General features: G+C 39.3%; 2 protein-coding genes across 3 annotated transcripts; both read left to right on the top strand.

Annotated features, from left to right (window-relative positions):
- Nucleotides 1-5,997: 5,997 nt before the first annotated feature.
- On the top strand, nt 5,998-8,820 carry LOC106365824. Its single transcript, XM_013805327.1, has 3 exons — nt 5,998-6,643; nt 6,872-7,098; nt 7,177-8,820. The coding sequence occupies exons 1-3, from the start codon at nt 5,998-6,000 to the stop codon at nt 8,818-8,820; spliced, it is 2,517 nt and encodes an 838-aa protein (XP_013660781.1).
- Nucleotides 8,821-11,866: 3,046 nt separating this feature from the next.
- On the top strand, nt 11,867-16,151 carry LOC106345664 (probable hexosyltransferase MUCI70). Of its 2 annotated transcripts, XM_022711269.2 has the most exons (8): nt 11,867-11,971; nt 12,043-12,397; nt 12,485-13,000; nt 13,078-13,433; nt 14,021-14,232; nt 14,527-14,783; nt 15,140-15,318; nt 15,678-16,151. In XM_022711269.2, the coding sequence occupies exons 1-8, from the start codon at nt 11,909-11,911 to the stop codon at nt 15,762-15,764; spliced, it is 2,025 nt and encodes a 674-aa protein (XP_022566990.1). In that variant the 5' UTR covers nt 11,867-11,908; the 3' UTR covers nt 15,765-16,151. The 2 variants fall into 2 exon arrangements, with proteins under 2 accessions (XP_022566990.1, XP_013640291.1); XM_013784837.3 differs by having other exon boundaries at nt 11,868-12,397.
- Nucleotides 16,152-17,452: the final 1,301 nt, after the last annotated feature.

Raw genomic sequence — 17,452 nt, 5'->3', positions numbered from 1 at the left:
TATTTCGATGGATTTTCCGATGGTCCAATCCTCGGAAGTTCCGACGAAATGTTCCTCGGAATTTTCGTCGGGAATTTCCGAGGAACGGAGCCCTCGGAAAATTCTGAGGAAGGAGTCCCTCGGTATATTCCGATGACTTATTCCGAGGAAATGTTCGTCGGAAATTTTCGAGGGTTCATTTCCTCGAAATTTCAAAAAAAAATTAATTTTTCTTTAAAAAATAAAATTATTGAAATTTAAATTCGAAAATATAAAATTAAAATTAAAATTGAAAACATATTAGATAATATTCAAAGTTGTACAAATAAAAATAAAACATTCTGAGTTTTTGAAAAAAAAAAACTACGGGTCTTGCACGTTCGGAAACACCTCGTTCGGGTACATCCTCTGCATCATCTCCATCATTTGCTGGTTCAGCCTCTTCTGTACCTCATAGCCCGCCTGTTGAGCCGCCATCTGGGTCTCCAACAAAGATATGCGATCATCCTTGTCCTTCAACTGAGCCGTAAGTACTTCTGGGTCAACAAAGGGCGGTGGTGCAGAAGAAGGAGGAACCGACCGTGGGCGACGGCCCAAACCGACCAAACGTCTCTTCTTCTTTGGAACCGACTGGAATATAAAATAGCCAAATTTAAATAATAAAAAGATGATAAAATAAAAATCAAGAAATAAATGAATTGAACTTTAAAAAAAGAACTTACCGATTCAACGATTTCGTTGATTCGAAACTGGGACAAGTTGGTCGAAGCCGTCGAATCGTCATCGTCGGTTTGAAGCTGAGACACTTCGTCTTGCACCTGAGTTTGGACCAGGGTGAACAATTCCCTCACAAGACCATCATCAATCTTGCCGGTCTTCTTGTTGGTATACGCCCTCTTCATTAGGGCGAGATCATCAACCGGCTCGCCATCATTTTCTTCCGCCTTGAAAATAACATAAATTAAACAAACATTAGAAATTAGAAGAAATGCACAAAAAAATAAAATTTCAAAACTTAAATAATTGAAGAAAAAGCGGCTGAACTTACCATGCGATCCCCTAGAGTGGCAATAGATTGAGCACCCAAGTTATGCTTGAAGACGCCCTTCCCTTTACGGTCGCTCCTGCGGTTGGTGGAGTTGGTGGAAGAAGTTTCTTTCGTCTCTTCCTTATCCCAATGCACACACAACTCCGTCCAGACCGTGTTGTTCATCGACTTTGAGACCTTTTAATAAAAAAAAAGAAAATAGTTTAATAAATTAAAAAATTGTTTAATAAATTAAAAACAACCTTGTTGATTTTCCACTTCTTCTTCCACTCGTGGATCTGCTTCCCATAGTTGTCCATAACTTTATGGACGAAGTGGTGATAGATAAAGAGCGTATCATCGGAATTCCAGTTGAATTCTTGCTGAAAAAAACACAATTAGTAGAAAATTTATATTAAAGATTAAAAATATAAGTAAAAAATTAGAATACTTACCGCAAACTGGCGAAACCACAGATGCTGCTTGTCGGTAGGGAAGTCAGTGAAAGTCGGATGTCCCTTGTCGAGGGACGAGTACATCATACGGTTGATCTATGCGCTGATCCCGTTCCCGGATCGGTTGAACCTAATAAAAGAACAAATTATTAATAATGAATCAAATTTTAATGAAACAAAAATACGTTTAATTACCATGTTTGACCCCGTCCATGTGGATACGGAGTGAGATAGGGAAGATGGTCACGACCGGGCTGTCGAACCAACTCTGCAACACTCATCACTCCCGGAGGACCCGGAGGAGCAGGAGCGGGTGCAGCAGCGGGAGCGAGAGGAGCAGGAGCGGGTGCAGCAGAGGGAGATGTATGGTAGGAGCTGTGGGGCGAAGCGGAATCCTGAATCTGGCTGGAATCCCGAGACTGGCTCCCCGTACCACCACGACCACGACGCTGTCGAGGCCGGGTCTGATCATCATTAGACCTGTAAATTAAAAAAAACATATTTAAAAATTAGTTCTAATAAACAAAAAATAGTTTTAATAAATAAAAAATAGTTTAATAATTACAAAAAATAGTTTTAATAATATTAAAAATGTTTAATAAATATAGAAATTTATATTATATATATATATAGTTTATAACCACAAAATATACATATATTTTTTTAAATCCCAAATAATAGTTTATAACCACAAAATTAATAATAAAAAAAAAATCCAAATCAAGTGAATACCATAATCAAACTCGATTTTACACAATCCTACCATTCACCCTAACAAAAATCTATAAATATCATTCCAAAATCATCAAATCTACTTAAAAATCTAACAAATCTAACCTAAGAGAGTGGGATAGGGTTCATACATAATGCAGTGACTGAAATTGAGAAGGATTAGGGCGGATTCACCGGAAATCGTGGAGAGAGAAAGGAGGAAACGGCGGAGAGGAAGAGAGCTTCAGCGGAGAGGAAGAGAGAAATGGGGAAGAAGATCTGGTTCGACCTAATAAAATGAGGCGTCCGACGGAAAATGTCTGTCGGAATTTCCTCGGAATAATTAAATACTTCCGTCGGAATTTCCTCGGAAATCATTAATTCAATATTCGCGAAATATTTGGCGGCTTGGTTTACCCGATTAAATGAAAATATTCCGAGGAACCATGTTTCCTCGGAATACCCTCGGTAATTACCGAGGAAATTCCGAGGAAAAAAGGTTTGGGGTTTCAAAACATCGATTTTTTTTTTGCCGTATTTCATTTCTTATACAATTGTAATGCATACCATTGAGGATTCTTTGTATAGATGATCATAAACCATGAAATAACAAAATTTCAAAAATAATTGTAAGTATTCCCTTTACCGTTTATTAAAGTGTATAAGTGTTTCTCTTATGTTGTGTGGTTTTCGTTCATGCAATCGTAAAAGTGTTTGTTATTGGGTAAAACACCAAAGTTTGACTTCATAATCTGGTTAAGACACTTAATGAAGGTTATATACGTGTTATTCAATCCGCAAAACGTTTTTTCGGTTAAAAACCCCTAGTTCCTCGGAATTTCCTCGGAATATTACGAGGAAACCCTTATCTTCCTCGGAATTCCGTCGGAATATTCCGAGGAAATTCCGAGGAAAAAGACTCTATAATCAAATCCCTAAATCGACAAGGTCTATTCCGAGGAAATTCCGAGGAAAACCTATCTTCCTCGGAATTTCCTCGGTATTTCTATTAAAAAAAAAAAAAAGTTGATGCTAGTCTATTTCTGAGTCATCATCACCAGATGAATCTGAATCTGGATCTTGGTGAAACTCTCCAATCACTGGTTCATCCTCTACGTGAACGACGGCTTCCTCTCCGAAGTCGGTTAAATCGACTACAAGGCCAACTCCAGCTAAATCCTCCCAATATGGCAGATCCCAGAAAATACTTTTTTTGTGCCAGTTATGTAGGTCTCCAACAGCATCTACCGGAAAACGCTCATGTCCACCGACGTCTGGCGCCCTTTCTGCACCAAAATCTCTTAGTTGTGTCTTCAAATCTTTCCCACAAATTTCCGGAGGTGGACTGTCAAACACCCTCTTGTTCTTCGTAAAAAAATTCCTACTCCTACGATATGGATGATCAGGTGGTAGGAATCTCCTGTGACAGTCAAACCAACACGTTTTCCTTCCGTGTTTTAGTTGGAAAGCATCAGTGTTATCTTGACAATATGGACATGATAGCCTTCCATGCGTTGTCCATCCAGATAACATACCACATGCTGGAAAATCACTTATTGTCCACATTAGTACTGCCCGCATTTGAAAGTTTTCTTTACACGAAACATCGTATGTTTCAGCACCTTGAGCCCATAGTTGTTGCAACTCATATATTAGTGGCTGAAGAAACACATCAAGTGATCTCTTAGGATGCTCTGGTCCAGGAACAAGAATCGAGAGAAACAAAAACTCTCGTCGCAAGCACAAGTTTGGGGGTAGGTTGTATGGTGTAAGAATGACTGGCCATAGAGAATACTGTCTTCCACTCTTGCCAAACGGGCTGAAACCATCAGTACATAATCCAAGGTAGACATTTATTCTCTCATACGCAAAGTCGGGATACTTTGATTGGAAATGCTTCCACGCTTTTGCATCTGAAGGATGTCTGATCTCACCATCTGTTGAGTGCTCCGCATGCCATCTCATTGGTTGCGCTGTGCGTTCAGACAGATACAACCTCTGCAACCTTTCCGTCAAAGGTAAATACCACATCCTTTTATATGGCACTGGAACTCTTCCACTCGCATCTTTATAACGAGGCTTCCTACAAAATTTGCATGTAACCCGCTGTTCATCCGCCCTCCAATAAATCATGCAGTTGTCGCTGCATACATCTATTACCTGATACGATAAACCAAGACCAGCTACGAGTTTCTGAACCTCGTAGTATGAACCAGGAGCTACATTATCCTCGGGTAGAATACCTTTTACAAAATCAGCAATCGCATCCACACAGTCTTCATCCAAATTATAATATGTTTTAATGCCCATCAATCTTGTAGCAAATGATAAAGCTGAATGACCATCTCTGCAACCTTCGTACAATGGTTGCTTTCCAGCATCCAACATATCCTAAAATCTCCTAGCTTGTGCATTGGGTAAATCTTCCCCTCTAAAATGATCATTTACCATCTGCTCAGTACCTACACCATAATCTACATCCGTTCTAATTGGTTCTTCTAATCTAACCGCTGGCTGAGGTTCGCTAGTACTACCATGTTCATAATCAGTTTCCCCATGATGATACCAAATTTTGTAACTTCGTGTAAACCCACTCAAATATAGATGAGTCCAAACATCCCACTCTTTAATAACCTTTCTATTTTTACAATTAGAGCAAGAACATCTTAACATGCCTGTTTTTACTTCCGGTTGTCGGTGAACTAACCCCATGAATTCGGTTATACCTCGTTGGTATTCTTCCGTAAGCAATCTCGTGTTCGGATACAAATGAGGTCGATCGATCCAAGAACGAAAATAATTTGAAGAAGATATGTTTTTTATGAATCAAATTCGTGTGTAAAGAGAGTAAGAGGGAGGATGAAGATATGGAGTGAATGAAGAGGAAGAGGGGTGCTTGTATTTATAGTTGAAATCCTGCCGACAGACCGAGGAAATTCCGATGGAATTCCGACGCCAACTGCTAGTTCGTCGGAATTTCCTCGAAATTTTTAAAATCCCCCAACGGCTCTCCAATGGCTATAATATATCATCGGAATTCATCGATTTTTTCCGAGGAATACATTTTCCTCGGTATTCCATAAGAATATTCCGACGGATTGGTATTTCCTCGGAATTCCGTCGGTATATTCCGAAGAAATTCTGAGAAAACCAAATTTTGTGTTTCCTCGGAATATCCTCGGAAATTCCTCGGGATATTTCGAGGATTTCATTTTCCGTCGAAATATCCGTCAAAATACTGTTGTTTTCTTGTAGGGACTTCTTCATCACCCAAATGTTAAGAGAGAGGTGGATTTAGTCTGGGTGGAGGGCAGACGTAATCAAAGCCAATGTGTCTCTCAGAAACTGCGAAGATGTAGGAGGGCGATTAGCCATTTGAAAAAGGACAGGGTTTTTAATGCCAAAGATAAGATTAACTTGCTGGAACAAAGATTGGAATGGTTACAATAAAGATCCTTCCCCTGTTTTCATAGGATTAGAGAGACAAAGGTTGAGCTTATTCGTGCGTACAAGGAGGAGGAAAGTTATTGGAAACAGAGAAGTAGAGATAAATGGCTACATAGAGGAGACCGCAATTCCAAATTTTTCCATGCCTCAGTAAAGACCAACAGATCAAGGAAAAATTTGCTGAAGCTGAAAGACAAGTGGGGCACTGAATTGTGGTCTGATGCGGCAAAGGGAGAAATAGCAATAGATTATTTCTCGGAGCTCTTTAAATCGTCCCATCCTGCTTCCTTTGAGCCTGTTTTCAGGAACATGGTTCCTAAAATTTCTGATCAAATGAACCATGTTATAACTCGTCCAGTCACCAAATAAGAGTTAAAAATGGCGATCTTTTCAATAAAAGCGGAGAGTGCTCCGGGGCCGGACGGTATGACAGGTTTGTTCTTCCAAAAGTTTTGGGATGTTATAGGAGATCAAGTGACTAAAGAGATACATGAAGTCTTCATTTCTGGTGTCTTACCTAGTGATTGGAACTTCACCCATATCTGTCTATTGCCTAAAGTGCAGAACCCAGAGAATATGACGGATCTCCGACCGATAAGCCTCTGTTCTGTCCTCTACAAAGCTGTAGCTAAGATTCTCGTGACTCGTATGCAGCCGCTACTGGGGTTAGTGGTCTCAATAAATCAATCAGCCTTTGTTAGTGAAAGATTAATATCGGACAACATCATCATAGCTCATGAGGCGGTCCATGCTTTGAAGGTCCAACCAGTCGTTGCAAATGAGTTCATGGCCGTGAAAACGAACATGTCGAAAGCCTATGACAGGGTTGAGTGGAGCTACATTAGAAGTCTCTTGCTGGCGTTAGGTTTCTGTGACAAATGGGTGGAGTGGATAATGATGTGTGTTACTTCGGTAACCTTCTCAGTGCTAATAAACGACCAACCCTTTGGTCTGATCACTCCCCAAAGAGGGATCCGCCAGGGGGATCTTCTCTCGCCCTTCCTGTTTGTCCTTTGCACAGAAGGTATTTCACATCTGTTGAACTGAGCAGAGCAGTCAAGTCTCATTCACGGGCTGAGCTTCTCTATCAATGGCCCGGCAATTCATCATCTGTTGTTTGCGGACGACAGTTTATTCATGTGCAAAGCGGTGGTGGAACAGGCTACGGTGCTTAATAAAATTCTGATATTCTATGGCAAAGCAACTAGCCAAACCATTAACCTACAAAAATCTTCCATATTCTTTGGTGAAGGGGTTATGGATGAAGAGAGGCTGAAGATTCAACAGATTTTGGGTATATGGAATGAAGGGGGAGCCAGTAAATACTTAGGATTGCCGGAGTGTTTTTCGGGCTCCAAAGTAGAATTGTTTTCCTCTCTAAAGGAATGTACACAAGGAAGAGTGGAGGGATGGTCCATGAGGAAATTATCTCAGTCAGGAAAAGAAGTTCTGCTCAAATCTGTGATCACTTTTCTACCGGTATTTGCCATGTCGTGTTTTCGACTTCCAAAGACAGTGCTCAGGAGCATTAACAGCATAATTGCGAATTATTGGTAGAGCTCAGACGTTCATATTCGGAAAATCCACTGGGTAGCGTGGGATAAATTGTGTCTCCCTAAGTATCTTGGTGGGATTGGATTTACAGACCTAGAATGCTTTAATCAAGCATTGCTACCGAAACAGGCGTGGAAGCTCCTTACATCTCCTCTCAGTTTGTTATCTCTCTTCCTCAAATCAAGATACTTCCCGCTAGTAGATTTCTTCTCTGCCTCTTTAGGAGAGAGACCATCGTATGTGTGGAAAAGCTTATTGTTTGGCAGGGAATTGTTACTAAAAGGTCTAATGTATCGGGTGGGGATTGGACGCAAGACGAGAGTGTGGGCTAATAGATGGTTAGATGATCCAGTTGAAGGGTTGAGGGCTCCTTGGGTGAAGAACATCACATTTGATGTGAATCTCATGGTTTCTGATCTTATTGACTCATCATCACGGAATTGGAACCTTGCAGTCCTAAATGATCTCTTTGTCCCTGGTGATGTGAGTATCATAACTGCCAAGCTACCTGCGGTTGATCGTGAGGATTTTTGGGTGTGGAGATTCAATCACAGTGGAAATTTTACGGTTAAATCAGCTTATTGGTTAGCAACCTCAACAAAGGTCTCAGTTGGTAGGAGGGAAGCTGAGTCGTTACCCTTCCTATGCCCGTTAAAGGAGCAAGTTTGGAAGGTGATAACAGCTCCAAAGATCAGAGTGTTTCTCTGGAAATGTTTGAGTAATGCTCTTCCAGTAGCGGAGTTGATATCGGAGAGGGGTATGAAAGTGAATATGAGATGTCAGCTTTGCGGTCTTGAAGGAGAATCAATCAATCATACCCTTTTCGAGTGCTGTGTAGCTAGACAAGTATGGGCCTTATCTGGAATGCCTCACCCGCGTAATGGTTTCTGTGATTCCTCCATCTTTGCAAATGTTAATTACCTTCTCAAGATGTCCAAGAATCTTGGGATTCAAGAGAGGGCCAGAAGATCATGGCCATGGCTCCTGTGGAACTTATGGAAAAATAGAAATCATTTGATCTTTGAAGGAACCTCCTTTTCGTGTACAGAGATAGCTAGGAAAGCTGCTGCAGATGCTGATGAATGGTTTATGGCTCATAGAATTGAAGAAGAATGGTTGCGGTTGGAAGAAACCCCAGCGGTGGTAGCTGTAGAGAAGTGGAGACCGCACCGTCAGAACTGGTTTATGTGCAACATAGCAGTGGATTGGGCGAAGTACTCGTTGCTAACTGGTGGTGCTTGGGTCTTGCGTGATGAAAAGGGAGTGGTGTTATGTCACAGTCGTCGTACATTTGGTCAGTTTCCTTCTAAAGAACAAGCTAAGGAGACCATAGTGTTATGGGCGGTTGAGAGTATGAGAAGTCAGAAGGTGAGCAGGGTGATCTTCACTGGGGAGTTTAAAGAAATTTTTGGAGCTGTAAATATGCCCTCAGCGTGGCCATCCTTTTGCCAGCAAGGTGACAATGTCCGTAGAGCGGTGGTAGGTATTGCTGAATGGGAAGCCTTAGTGATCGACAAGAATTTTAATAGAGGTGCTTCATTCATTGCTCAAAGTGTCAAGAATTGTGGCTTCACTCAATCTTATGTTTCATCGGGTCATCCAAGGTGGTTACATGATCTCTTTGTCGATGAAAGGAGTGCCCTCTAATTGTTTTTTGGTGTGTTAAAGATGATGTTGTAGGAGAGTTGTTTTGTTGCTGATGGGTAGGCACTAGATGGAAGTATTTTTGCGACTCTGTTATTGTATGGTTCTCGGATTTTCTAATGATAATTCTAGTGTTAAAAAAAAAAGTTTGAAATGGTCCAACAAAATAATATAAAATTATTTGAAACATTATAAATATATTTATTATAATTCAGTTGCTATTTTGGTCATCCGATTATATTGATTACGGTTAATACTTAAACCAACCGAAATTTACTATTTATTGTATTAATTAACTCTTATATTCTTATGTAATTCATTCAAATTTTTGCAATGTTTTGTATGATCATGTCTGAGTAGTCTTCTTGTTAGATTTAATAGTTTTTTAGAGTATTGATGAACTTGTGATATATAGAATTGTTATGGTAATCATATTTCATCCTTCACCAGGATTAATCTTATTGCTTATTTGGAGTAATTAATTAGAAATCTGATCTTAGGATATTTGAGAAACATGAGAATGAAATCAACACTTGATCTGAATCATGTTGAGCTAAATTGTTAATCACAACGAAAATTGGTCTAGGACTTAGTAAACATATCAAATTGGCACTTAATGTATTTGGAATAGCAACGAGAGTTGGACATCGATGATTTAGACATCTAATAGTAATCACAATGAGAATTGAATGGCTTACTTATGAATTCGAGTTCTATGATTAATCTTAATAAAACCGTTAGCAACTATTTATTTGAGTTATGATTTACCTATTTGATATCCCTGGATCTAACGCTTTTCCCATCTATTTACAAACCAATTTATTTGATTTGTTTTGATTTATTGCTTTCATATTATTTGCCTAACTTAACCTATAAACTTACAATTTATTGTGTAATCCACGCTACATGTAGATTTGATCCATAAATACTGCAATCAATCTTTTATTTGAGAGAGTTGCTCTTAGAGTAATTTGACCATTATCATCTTCTCCTAGTGAACATCGTCGGCAAAAGACTATAAAAACAAAGGAAGATATGAAAAAGAGAAGTGTATGACCCTTGAATTTATAACCGAGATTACAAATATATCGAGGAGATTATGCCAAGGGATAAATCGAATCTATGAGAATACGACCCTATGAGAATACGACCCTGCGGATATCATGGGTGAATCACAATTATCCCAGCGATAAAGGAAGATGTTGAAGTTCAAAAAAGATTTTATCCTTACTCCGTAACAAGCAACGAACGAGCCAATTAAGGACTGTGGGACAACTATTGGACCCAAAATCTGACAAAGCTCATTAAAGCAAAGACATGCAATAACCTTAAGATGACGACTTTAACGTAGATCCAAATGAAGGTCGATCTTTGGTGATTAATCTTGAACTCGACTAGGACCAGAAGCCAAGTTTGCAGGATTGAAGAAACAAGTAACACCAAATGGGATATTCGCCAAACAAACTCCAAGATTTCTGGCAACCACCAAGTCTCTAAGATTTCCGGGATCGTAACATTAGGAGGAAGATGAAATATCGGAAGCCATAAACAAGATGATGGATTATAAAAGGGATACGAGAGCAAGGAGACAAGACACGCTGGAACACTCCTTGGCCTATTGACCTCGAGCTCTTCACTTACCCCTTTGAATCTTGTCCTTACTTTGATTCCTAGTCTAAGTCTTGTTTAGACTACCATTTTCATACGTTGTAAACGATTCAACATCAATATATATAAAGTCTATTTTCGTCAACTTGAGTCTGATTACATCGTTGTATTTTGAGGATATTGTTGCCACGAAATTCTTCTTCCCTAATCTATTAGAAACATTACCAAATACATAGTGTAGGTTTTAGGATCCACACACATGATATAACTCATTAACCACTTTGCGCTAGTTTGGAAATCCAGTAACCGTCAAATAACTGTTTCCGCTCATTCTCTTTGGATCTTAGTACACATTTTGGCTCACTAACCATTCCGCGAAAAATGCATATCAGTATGTCCATGCTCTGAACTAACTAATCTCAGATGACAAAACCAACCATCTTGAATCCGACCAGCATGTTCTAAACCGACAAGCCCAACTTCTATGTCTGAATCCGCAAATACTTGTCTGAATCTGACAATACTTGTATTAATCTGACCATCATTGTCAGGTCAACAAGCTCAACCATCCTAACTGAATTGGATCATTGTCCAGCTGTCCGGTCCGAGAATGACCACACTTGTTTGAATCCCACAATTGTTGTAAGAAAATTCCACATTATCTGAATAACTTTCCAAACTCTTATGAAATTTACAAACTGATCTGAGTGTAAAACCAACTGGTCGAGCTTATCTAGCTCCAAGCATTCCATTCATACTCAGAATCATTTTTCATCTAGTGCATCCAAACTTGGCCAAATCTTTTCATTATCATCCAACACTGGCTGGGTTTCATTTTTCAATTATTCAACCATTTCATTTTACCAAGTTCAATGTTAGCCAGATTAGTCAACATTTATATGTTTCGATGCAATAACTTTTTAACGATCCTCTTTTTTTTTTCTTTGAAAAATTTTAAATTAGAATTTTCTTTATTTCCATATCGATTTTCAGAAACTGTTTGTTCGAACTATCCAAGCCAAACCGTCTTTGGACTGTTCACTATGGAGAGTGAACGCTTCGCTCTAATGAAATCTGAGGGTTGGCCTTGGAAAGTAGCACTAGTGGCATCAACTATGAGGACTTGACAACAACAAAAGTGTTCGAGTTATGGTGTTCGGAATCGGTAGATCCCCGGTTTGCTTAGACGTGTACTTTTTTGTTAATTTTTATTTTGTATGTTGCATAGTTTTATTTTTGTACATTTTGGTTATCTACTATTTACTTTGTTTAAACTGCGGTGGTACAAGTACACAATTTTATGAAGAAAATTATTGAAAATTTGTTGATGGACCCAAAATCTATAAACCCAAAAAGCCCAGAATAGAGAATATCCACAAATGAGCGGGTCGGACCAGATCTAGGGGCTTGTGATTCCCCGCATACAGCTAATAAGTCGCCGGAAGCGCGTCGTCGATCACGCGCAATCATCTGTAACCTGCCTATGTTTCTCCTTTCTCTCTCTCTTGATGTAAATGGTGAAAATCGATCTTTATTCGTCCGTGAAGTAAGTCAACCAAGTTTGCTTCATTCATACTTCAAATCTCCTTCTCAACAACCAGTCCCCTTCACCTGTAGGGCGTAGAGAGAGAGAGAGAGAGAGAGAGGGCTCGTCTCGTCGACAATGCTAGTATGGCTCAATATAGACAATCCGGAACCGAGAGATTGAACGGTCGCGTCGGCGGCAGTTACCCTCAGTACGCCAACAACGGCGCATCTTCTTCTGATCATATAGCGATCGGGATCCGGAACGGCGTCGGAGGAGCGACTCAGCACGCTAAGACTAATCGGTGGAGGCGATCCGTACGACCTGAGAGGATTCGTCGCCTTGGAATCGGGTCTGTAGTCTTTGTCATCTGCCTTGTGCTCCTTCTCACTGTTCTAGCCTACTATTACATCTCTGGCTTTACTAACAATGGCTACGATGATAAAGGTCCGTTCGATTCCTTCTCTTGCTATTATATCTCTTAAGATTGTTTCTTATAGCCTCCATTTTTTTTTTTTTTTTTGTCTGGATTAGATTCTTACGACGGTGATTTTCTGGCGAATGTGACGAGAATTGACCCTGAGAAGGTTCTTGAGTTTGGTCAGGGTTCAGTGGTTCATGGACGAGACTCGAGATATTGGGATAAGGATGACAGACGACGGGATGATGACTATAATGAAGATGAAGTAGAGCATCAACATGTTGATGTGGCTGAAGTGAAAAAGGTGGGGAATGTGGGTTTCTACAATGAAGCTGGCCGGAACGAATTAAACAAGTATCAAGCTGAGTATCAAGCTTCCCTTGATTTGGACCCTAATGACGATGATGCCATTGATTCTCAAGGGGATGAATACGTTGATTCCGGGCATGACGAGGATGACAATGAAGATACGCATAAAAACAAGCCTACCGAGGTTAAGGAGCATATTGAGGAAAAGGATAGTTCGAAAAGCTCACTTGAGCATTCTTCTCTTGTTAGTAAGGGTGGTAAGTCCGGTAAAAAATCACGATCTGATACAAAAAGAAGAGGTCGAGGCCGCAGATCTTCAGGTGATAACTTCGTAATCAGCTTCCTTGATAACTTCTTTGTCTCTGCTCATCATTCTCTTTTTGTTCAAATCTTTCAGGTGCATCTTGTGAGATGAAGCTGTTGAATTCTAGTCAACCAATAGTGGAGCCCTTGAATACTCGAAAATCTGCTAGGTTCTCCTTACAGTACATAGAGAATGAAGATAAACCCGATGGGGAAGAACAGTGGGAGCCTAGGTTTGCAGGTCATCAGAGTTTACAGGAGCGGGAAGCTTCCTTTTTGGTTCAAGACAAGAAAATTCATTGTGGTTTTGTCAAATCTCCCAAAGGATCTCCAACCACTGGGTTTGACTTGACAGAAGATGATACTAATTATATCAGTAGCTGCCACATTGCTGTGATCTCATGCATCTTTGGCAATTCTGATCGCTTGAGGCCTCCTGCCAATAAAATGGTATTATTCTGTCCATCGTTGATGTATCTTTATGTTGTTTGGCCTTCTGATTTTCTGCGTCTAAAATTTGTTTCTGTGACCAGTGAGTTGTGTATCATAATAGGAGTCTACCGCGCATACATTGAACCTAAGTTTTAGTGGCACATACATAGTCACTAGCATAGACTTGCGAGCCGAGTTATCTTAGAGAGTTCAAGTGACACGTGTTAAACTGTAGGTGCAGTTTAACTAACTTTTGTAGACTAATGGGTGGAAATAGATGAAAATGAGCAGTTTTGAGCTAGGTACACTAATAGTGAGTTATAATGAATGCTTAAATAGCTGGCATCATAAAGTTGGTTCTGTGAGTGTTTTCATCAGCCATGGACAGCCATCTGTTAAGATCTCTTCTCATGGCCTTATAAAGGTTTACCAGGACATGGGAGTAGCTCCTCTAGCAAAACTATCTTGCTTCAAGGAGCAACCTCATTTTTCCTTAATAATCTCAGAAGACATATTAGCTCTTTTGTAATCCTTATTTCCTTTTGCTTGATTTTTTATGGTATTTTGTTACTTGTGCTAACCTGAGTTTTTTATTATTCGTTTAGATAAGTAGGTTGTCAAGAAAAAATGTCTGCTTCATTGTGTTCGTGGACGAGATTACCATGCAAACACTTTCTGCAGAAGGCAATGCTCCAGACCGAGCAGGATTCATTGGTTTGTGGAAGTTGGTTGTTGTGAAGAATCTTCCTTACGCAGATATGCGGAGGGTAGGAAAAATACCAAAACTGTTGCCACACCGACTTTTTCCATCTGCAAGGTAAGTCTTAACTCTGATTTTTGATGGGTCTGACTAGCACATATTTTTCCAGCAGTTGCAGTTAGAAAACATATAAGTGTCCCATGGTTGAGTAGGTTTAAGGAAAAATACCTGAAAGAACATGAGTTATAATTTGTAAAGCATATGCATAATTGTCATTCTGAGCCACAAAGAGAAAGCCATGTTTGGAATACGCATGCATCTGGATGCATATGCAACGCCGACCAAGCTTCTCAAGTCAGACCAAATCTATATTAGTACACAAAGAAACTCATCTGCTGTTTATTCTTCCAGGTACTCAATCTGGTTAGACAGCAAGTTGCGACTTCAGTTGGATCCTCTACTCATTCTGGAGTACTTCCTATGGCGTAAAGGTCACGAGTATGCTATATCCAATCACTATGATCGCCATTGTTTATGGGAAGAGGTTGCACAAAACAAGAAGCTGAACAAGTACAATCATACTGTTATAGATCAACAGTTTGAGTTTTACAAGGCTGACGGGCTGACCAGATTCAATGCTTCAGATCCGTTTAAGCCTCTTCCTAGCAGTAAGATTTTGTTGGATAACTGATATAAACCAAAATTTCAACCCTTTTTTTTGCGGGGAGCGTTTTGCATTAGTTAGTGGCCATAACTGGGTTGCTCATTAGATGCACACTGAGTTTTTAATTTCCTTATCAAGTATTATTGTTTATGATCAGTCGAGGATTTAGATATTCGCATGCGCAACTATGCTAATAGTTTTTGCAGCCATCCATTACTGCAACATTTAGGTTATATGCTCTTGTTGGTCAAACCCTTATTGCCACCATGCAAGGGTCAATCAATACCTGGCATTGGTCATATGTACAATACATTTGTGCGTTTTGCTTACTTACAATCCTCTTGTTTATCTTGGTCGCAGATGTTCCAGAGGGGTCTTTCATTGTACGTGCACATACACCCATGTCGAACTTATTCTCGTGTCTTTGGTACAACGAAGTGGAACGCTTCACTCCTCGTGACCAGCTGAGTTTTGCCTATACTTACCAGAAACTAAGAAGGATGAATCCTGACAAACCATTTAATCTTCACATGTTCAAGGTAAAGAAAGATATTAATAACAATAAGCTGTTTGATGCTCATCTAAAGCAGTGGGTTGCCTTGCCTCCATTTGTAAGCTGGGTTTAGGGTTGTAAAATCGAAAGTGCTTTTGACACGAGGTTGAGTAAAGTCCTATAAACTAGTAGTATCAGAGCCAAACCCCAAATGCAGTGAGTGGCTTGTCTAGTCGTGCAACCCCAGGGTAGTATGTAGTGGTCTCATATTTTATGGATGTCTTTTTGTGTTCGTACAACGATTGAATTGTGGATTAGATTTCATACCGTATTCTGCGTAGCAAAGAGTATCTAGAACTAAATTTCTAAGTTTCATATGTTCTGTTTCCTCGTCTGAATTTTCAGGACTGCGAGAGAAGAAAGATTGCAAAGTTGTTCCGACACAGATCAGAGGAGAAGCGAAACCTTATACAAGCAGCACTACAACAATAAACGACCTGAACATCTTTTTTTTTCTAAAATCTGTCCTGTATATTACTTGTTGGTTTCTCTACTTCCATATTACACAGTGTCACTTAGAGAAAAGCCACGTTTCTTTGCTCCTGGGGACTTCAAAACTTCTTTACGTTGGATCGAGTATGTTGCTTGGAGGCGAGAGTCAGATTACGAAAACAATGTGAGGTGATTTGTAGTGTAGCGCGACGTTTTAAGAGTTGAAACTTTGAAAGACAAAGAAGAAGAAGCTTTGATTAGATTCGATTTCATGAGAAGAGGGTCCTCGATTTTTATTCAATTCATTGCTTTGTTTTTGTCTGTATCACTATCATGCAACCAATTTATCCCCTTCAAAAAATATAATACATTAATTATATTTTACTATTTTGAAACAAACAAAAAAAGAGGCAAAGAGCCAAAGCCAAAAACTATGTCGAATTTTTAATTTCTTTCAGATTTTTTTTTGGTTAGAGCAAATGTCAAACTACTCATATTATAGAGAATCAACTACAAAGCAAAAGGTTTTTTTTTTGGGGGTAGAAACATTAAATTCATTTATAATTTTGTGTTTTTGACAAAAGATGCAGAACACAAGAAGTAGGTTGACATAAATTAAATCTAACAACAACAAAATACATAAAGTAAAGAACACAACTAAGAATGTTATATAAGGCTGAGATATTTAGGGTTATCCCAGCCCATAGATAAAAAGTAAGATTCCTAACCCTAATTAATTGTTCTAAAGCATTTCTGGCCAGTTTAGGATTGAGCTGAAATAAAAAGATGGGTTTAAATCGGGTTAGGCCCTATTAGATTTGTAAGAAACAAATCTCTGTTTTATGGTGAAACGAAGTTGTTTTGTCTTTCCCCAAAATTCATCGATGATCTCTTCTTCCTCAGATTTTGACGACGATCGCTCCTTCTCACATCTCTTCTTCCTCCTCCGACGATCTCTTTTTCCCCCAACGACGATCTCTTCTTCTCTATTCTGGTAATTTTACGAGAAAACCCTTGTTTCTTATATGTTACTTTCTCTATTCACAGAGTATTGTGGGCCTTAGGGATTGTAAAGTTGTTGAACTTTTGATTCATGTTTCTGATGAGCTCGTCATTTGTCTTCTCTTATTATAACCCTTTTGACTTTGTTTCGTTTCAGGGTAAGAGGAGATTTTAACCCATCTTTTAGCTTCATCTCTGATACGATCTGGTACGTCTCTCGTGGGAAAGAATTTTTTTATTATTCTCAGATAGTTCATTTGTTTTGATTCTGTAATAAACTCAATTTTTTATCTGTTACTTGTCTTTGTCTTAAGTAATATTTTCAGCTTATGAACTAATCTTGTCTTATTTTTGTACTGAGTTTCAGCTACTGATACTATGGATCTCCCATCACTTGAAACACTTGCTGCTATGGATGCTGAGAATGAGAACATAGAGGTGCAGATGGAAGGTGAAGAAGAATCTCATGAGCAAACACTAAGTGTCACTCAGCCATTTCAACCGGTACGTAAAAGATGTAGGGCTAAATGTTGGGAAGATTTTATTCATGTAGGATTACAGGATGATGGAAAAGAAAGGGCTAGATGTAATCATTGTGGTCTTAAGTTGGTAGTAGAAAAAACACATGGAACATCAACACTAAACCGCCATTCAAAGATATGCCCTGCTAAGCCTAGGTTTGATGC

The sequence above is a fragment of the Brassica napus genome, chromosome C6 (assembly GCF_020379485.1).
Source record: "Brassica napus cultivar Da-Ae chromosome C6, Da-Ae, whole genome shotgun sequence".
Lineage (NCBI taxonomy): Eukaryota > Viridiplantae > Streptophyta > Magnoliopsida > Brassicales > Brassicaceae > Brassica > Brassica napus.
This window is presented reverse-complemented; position numbering and strand designations above follow the sequence as displayed.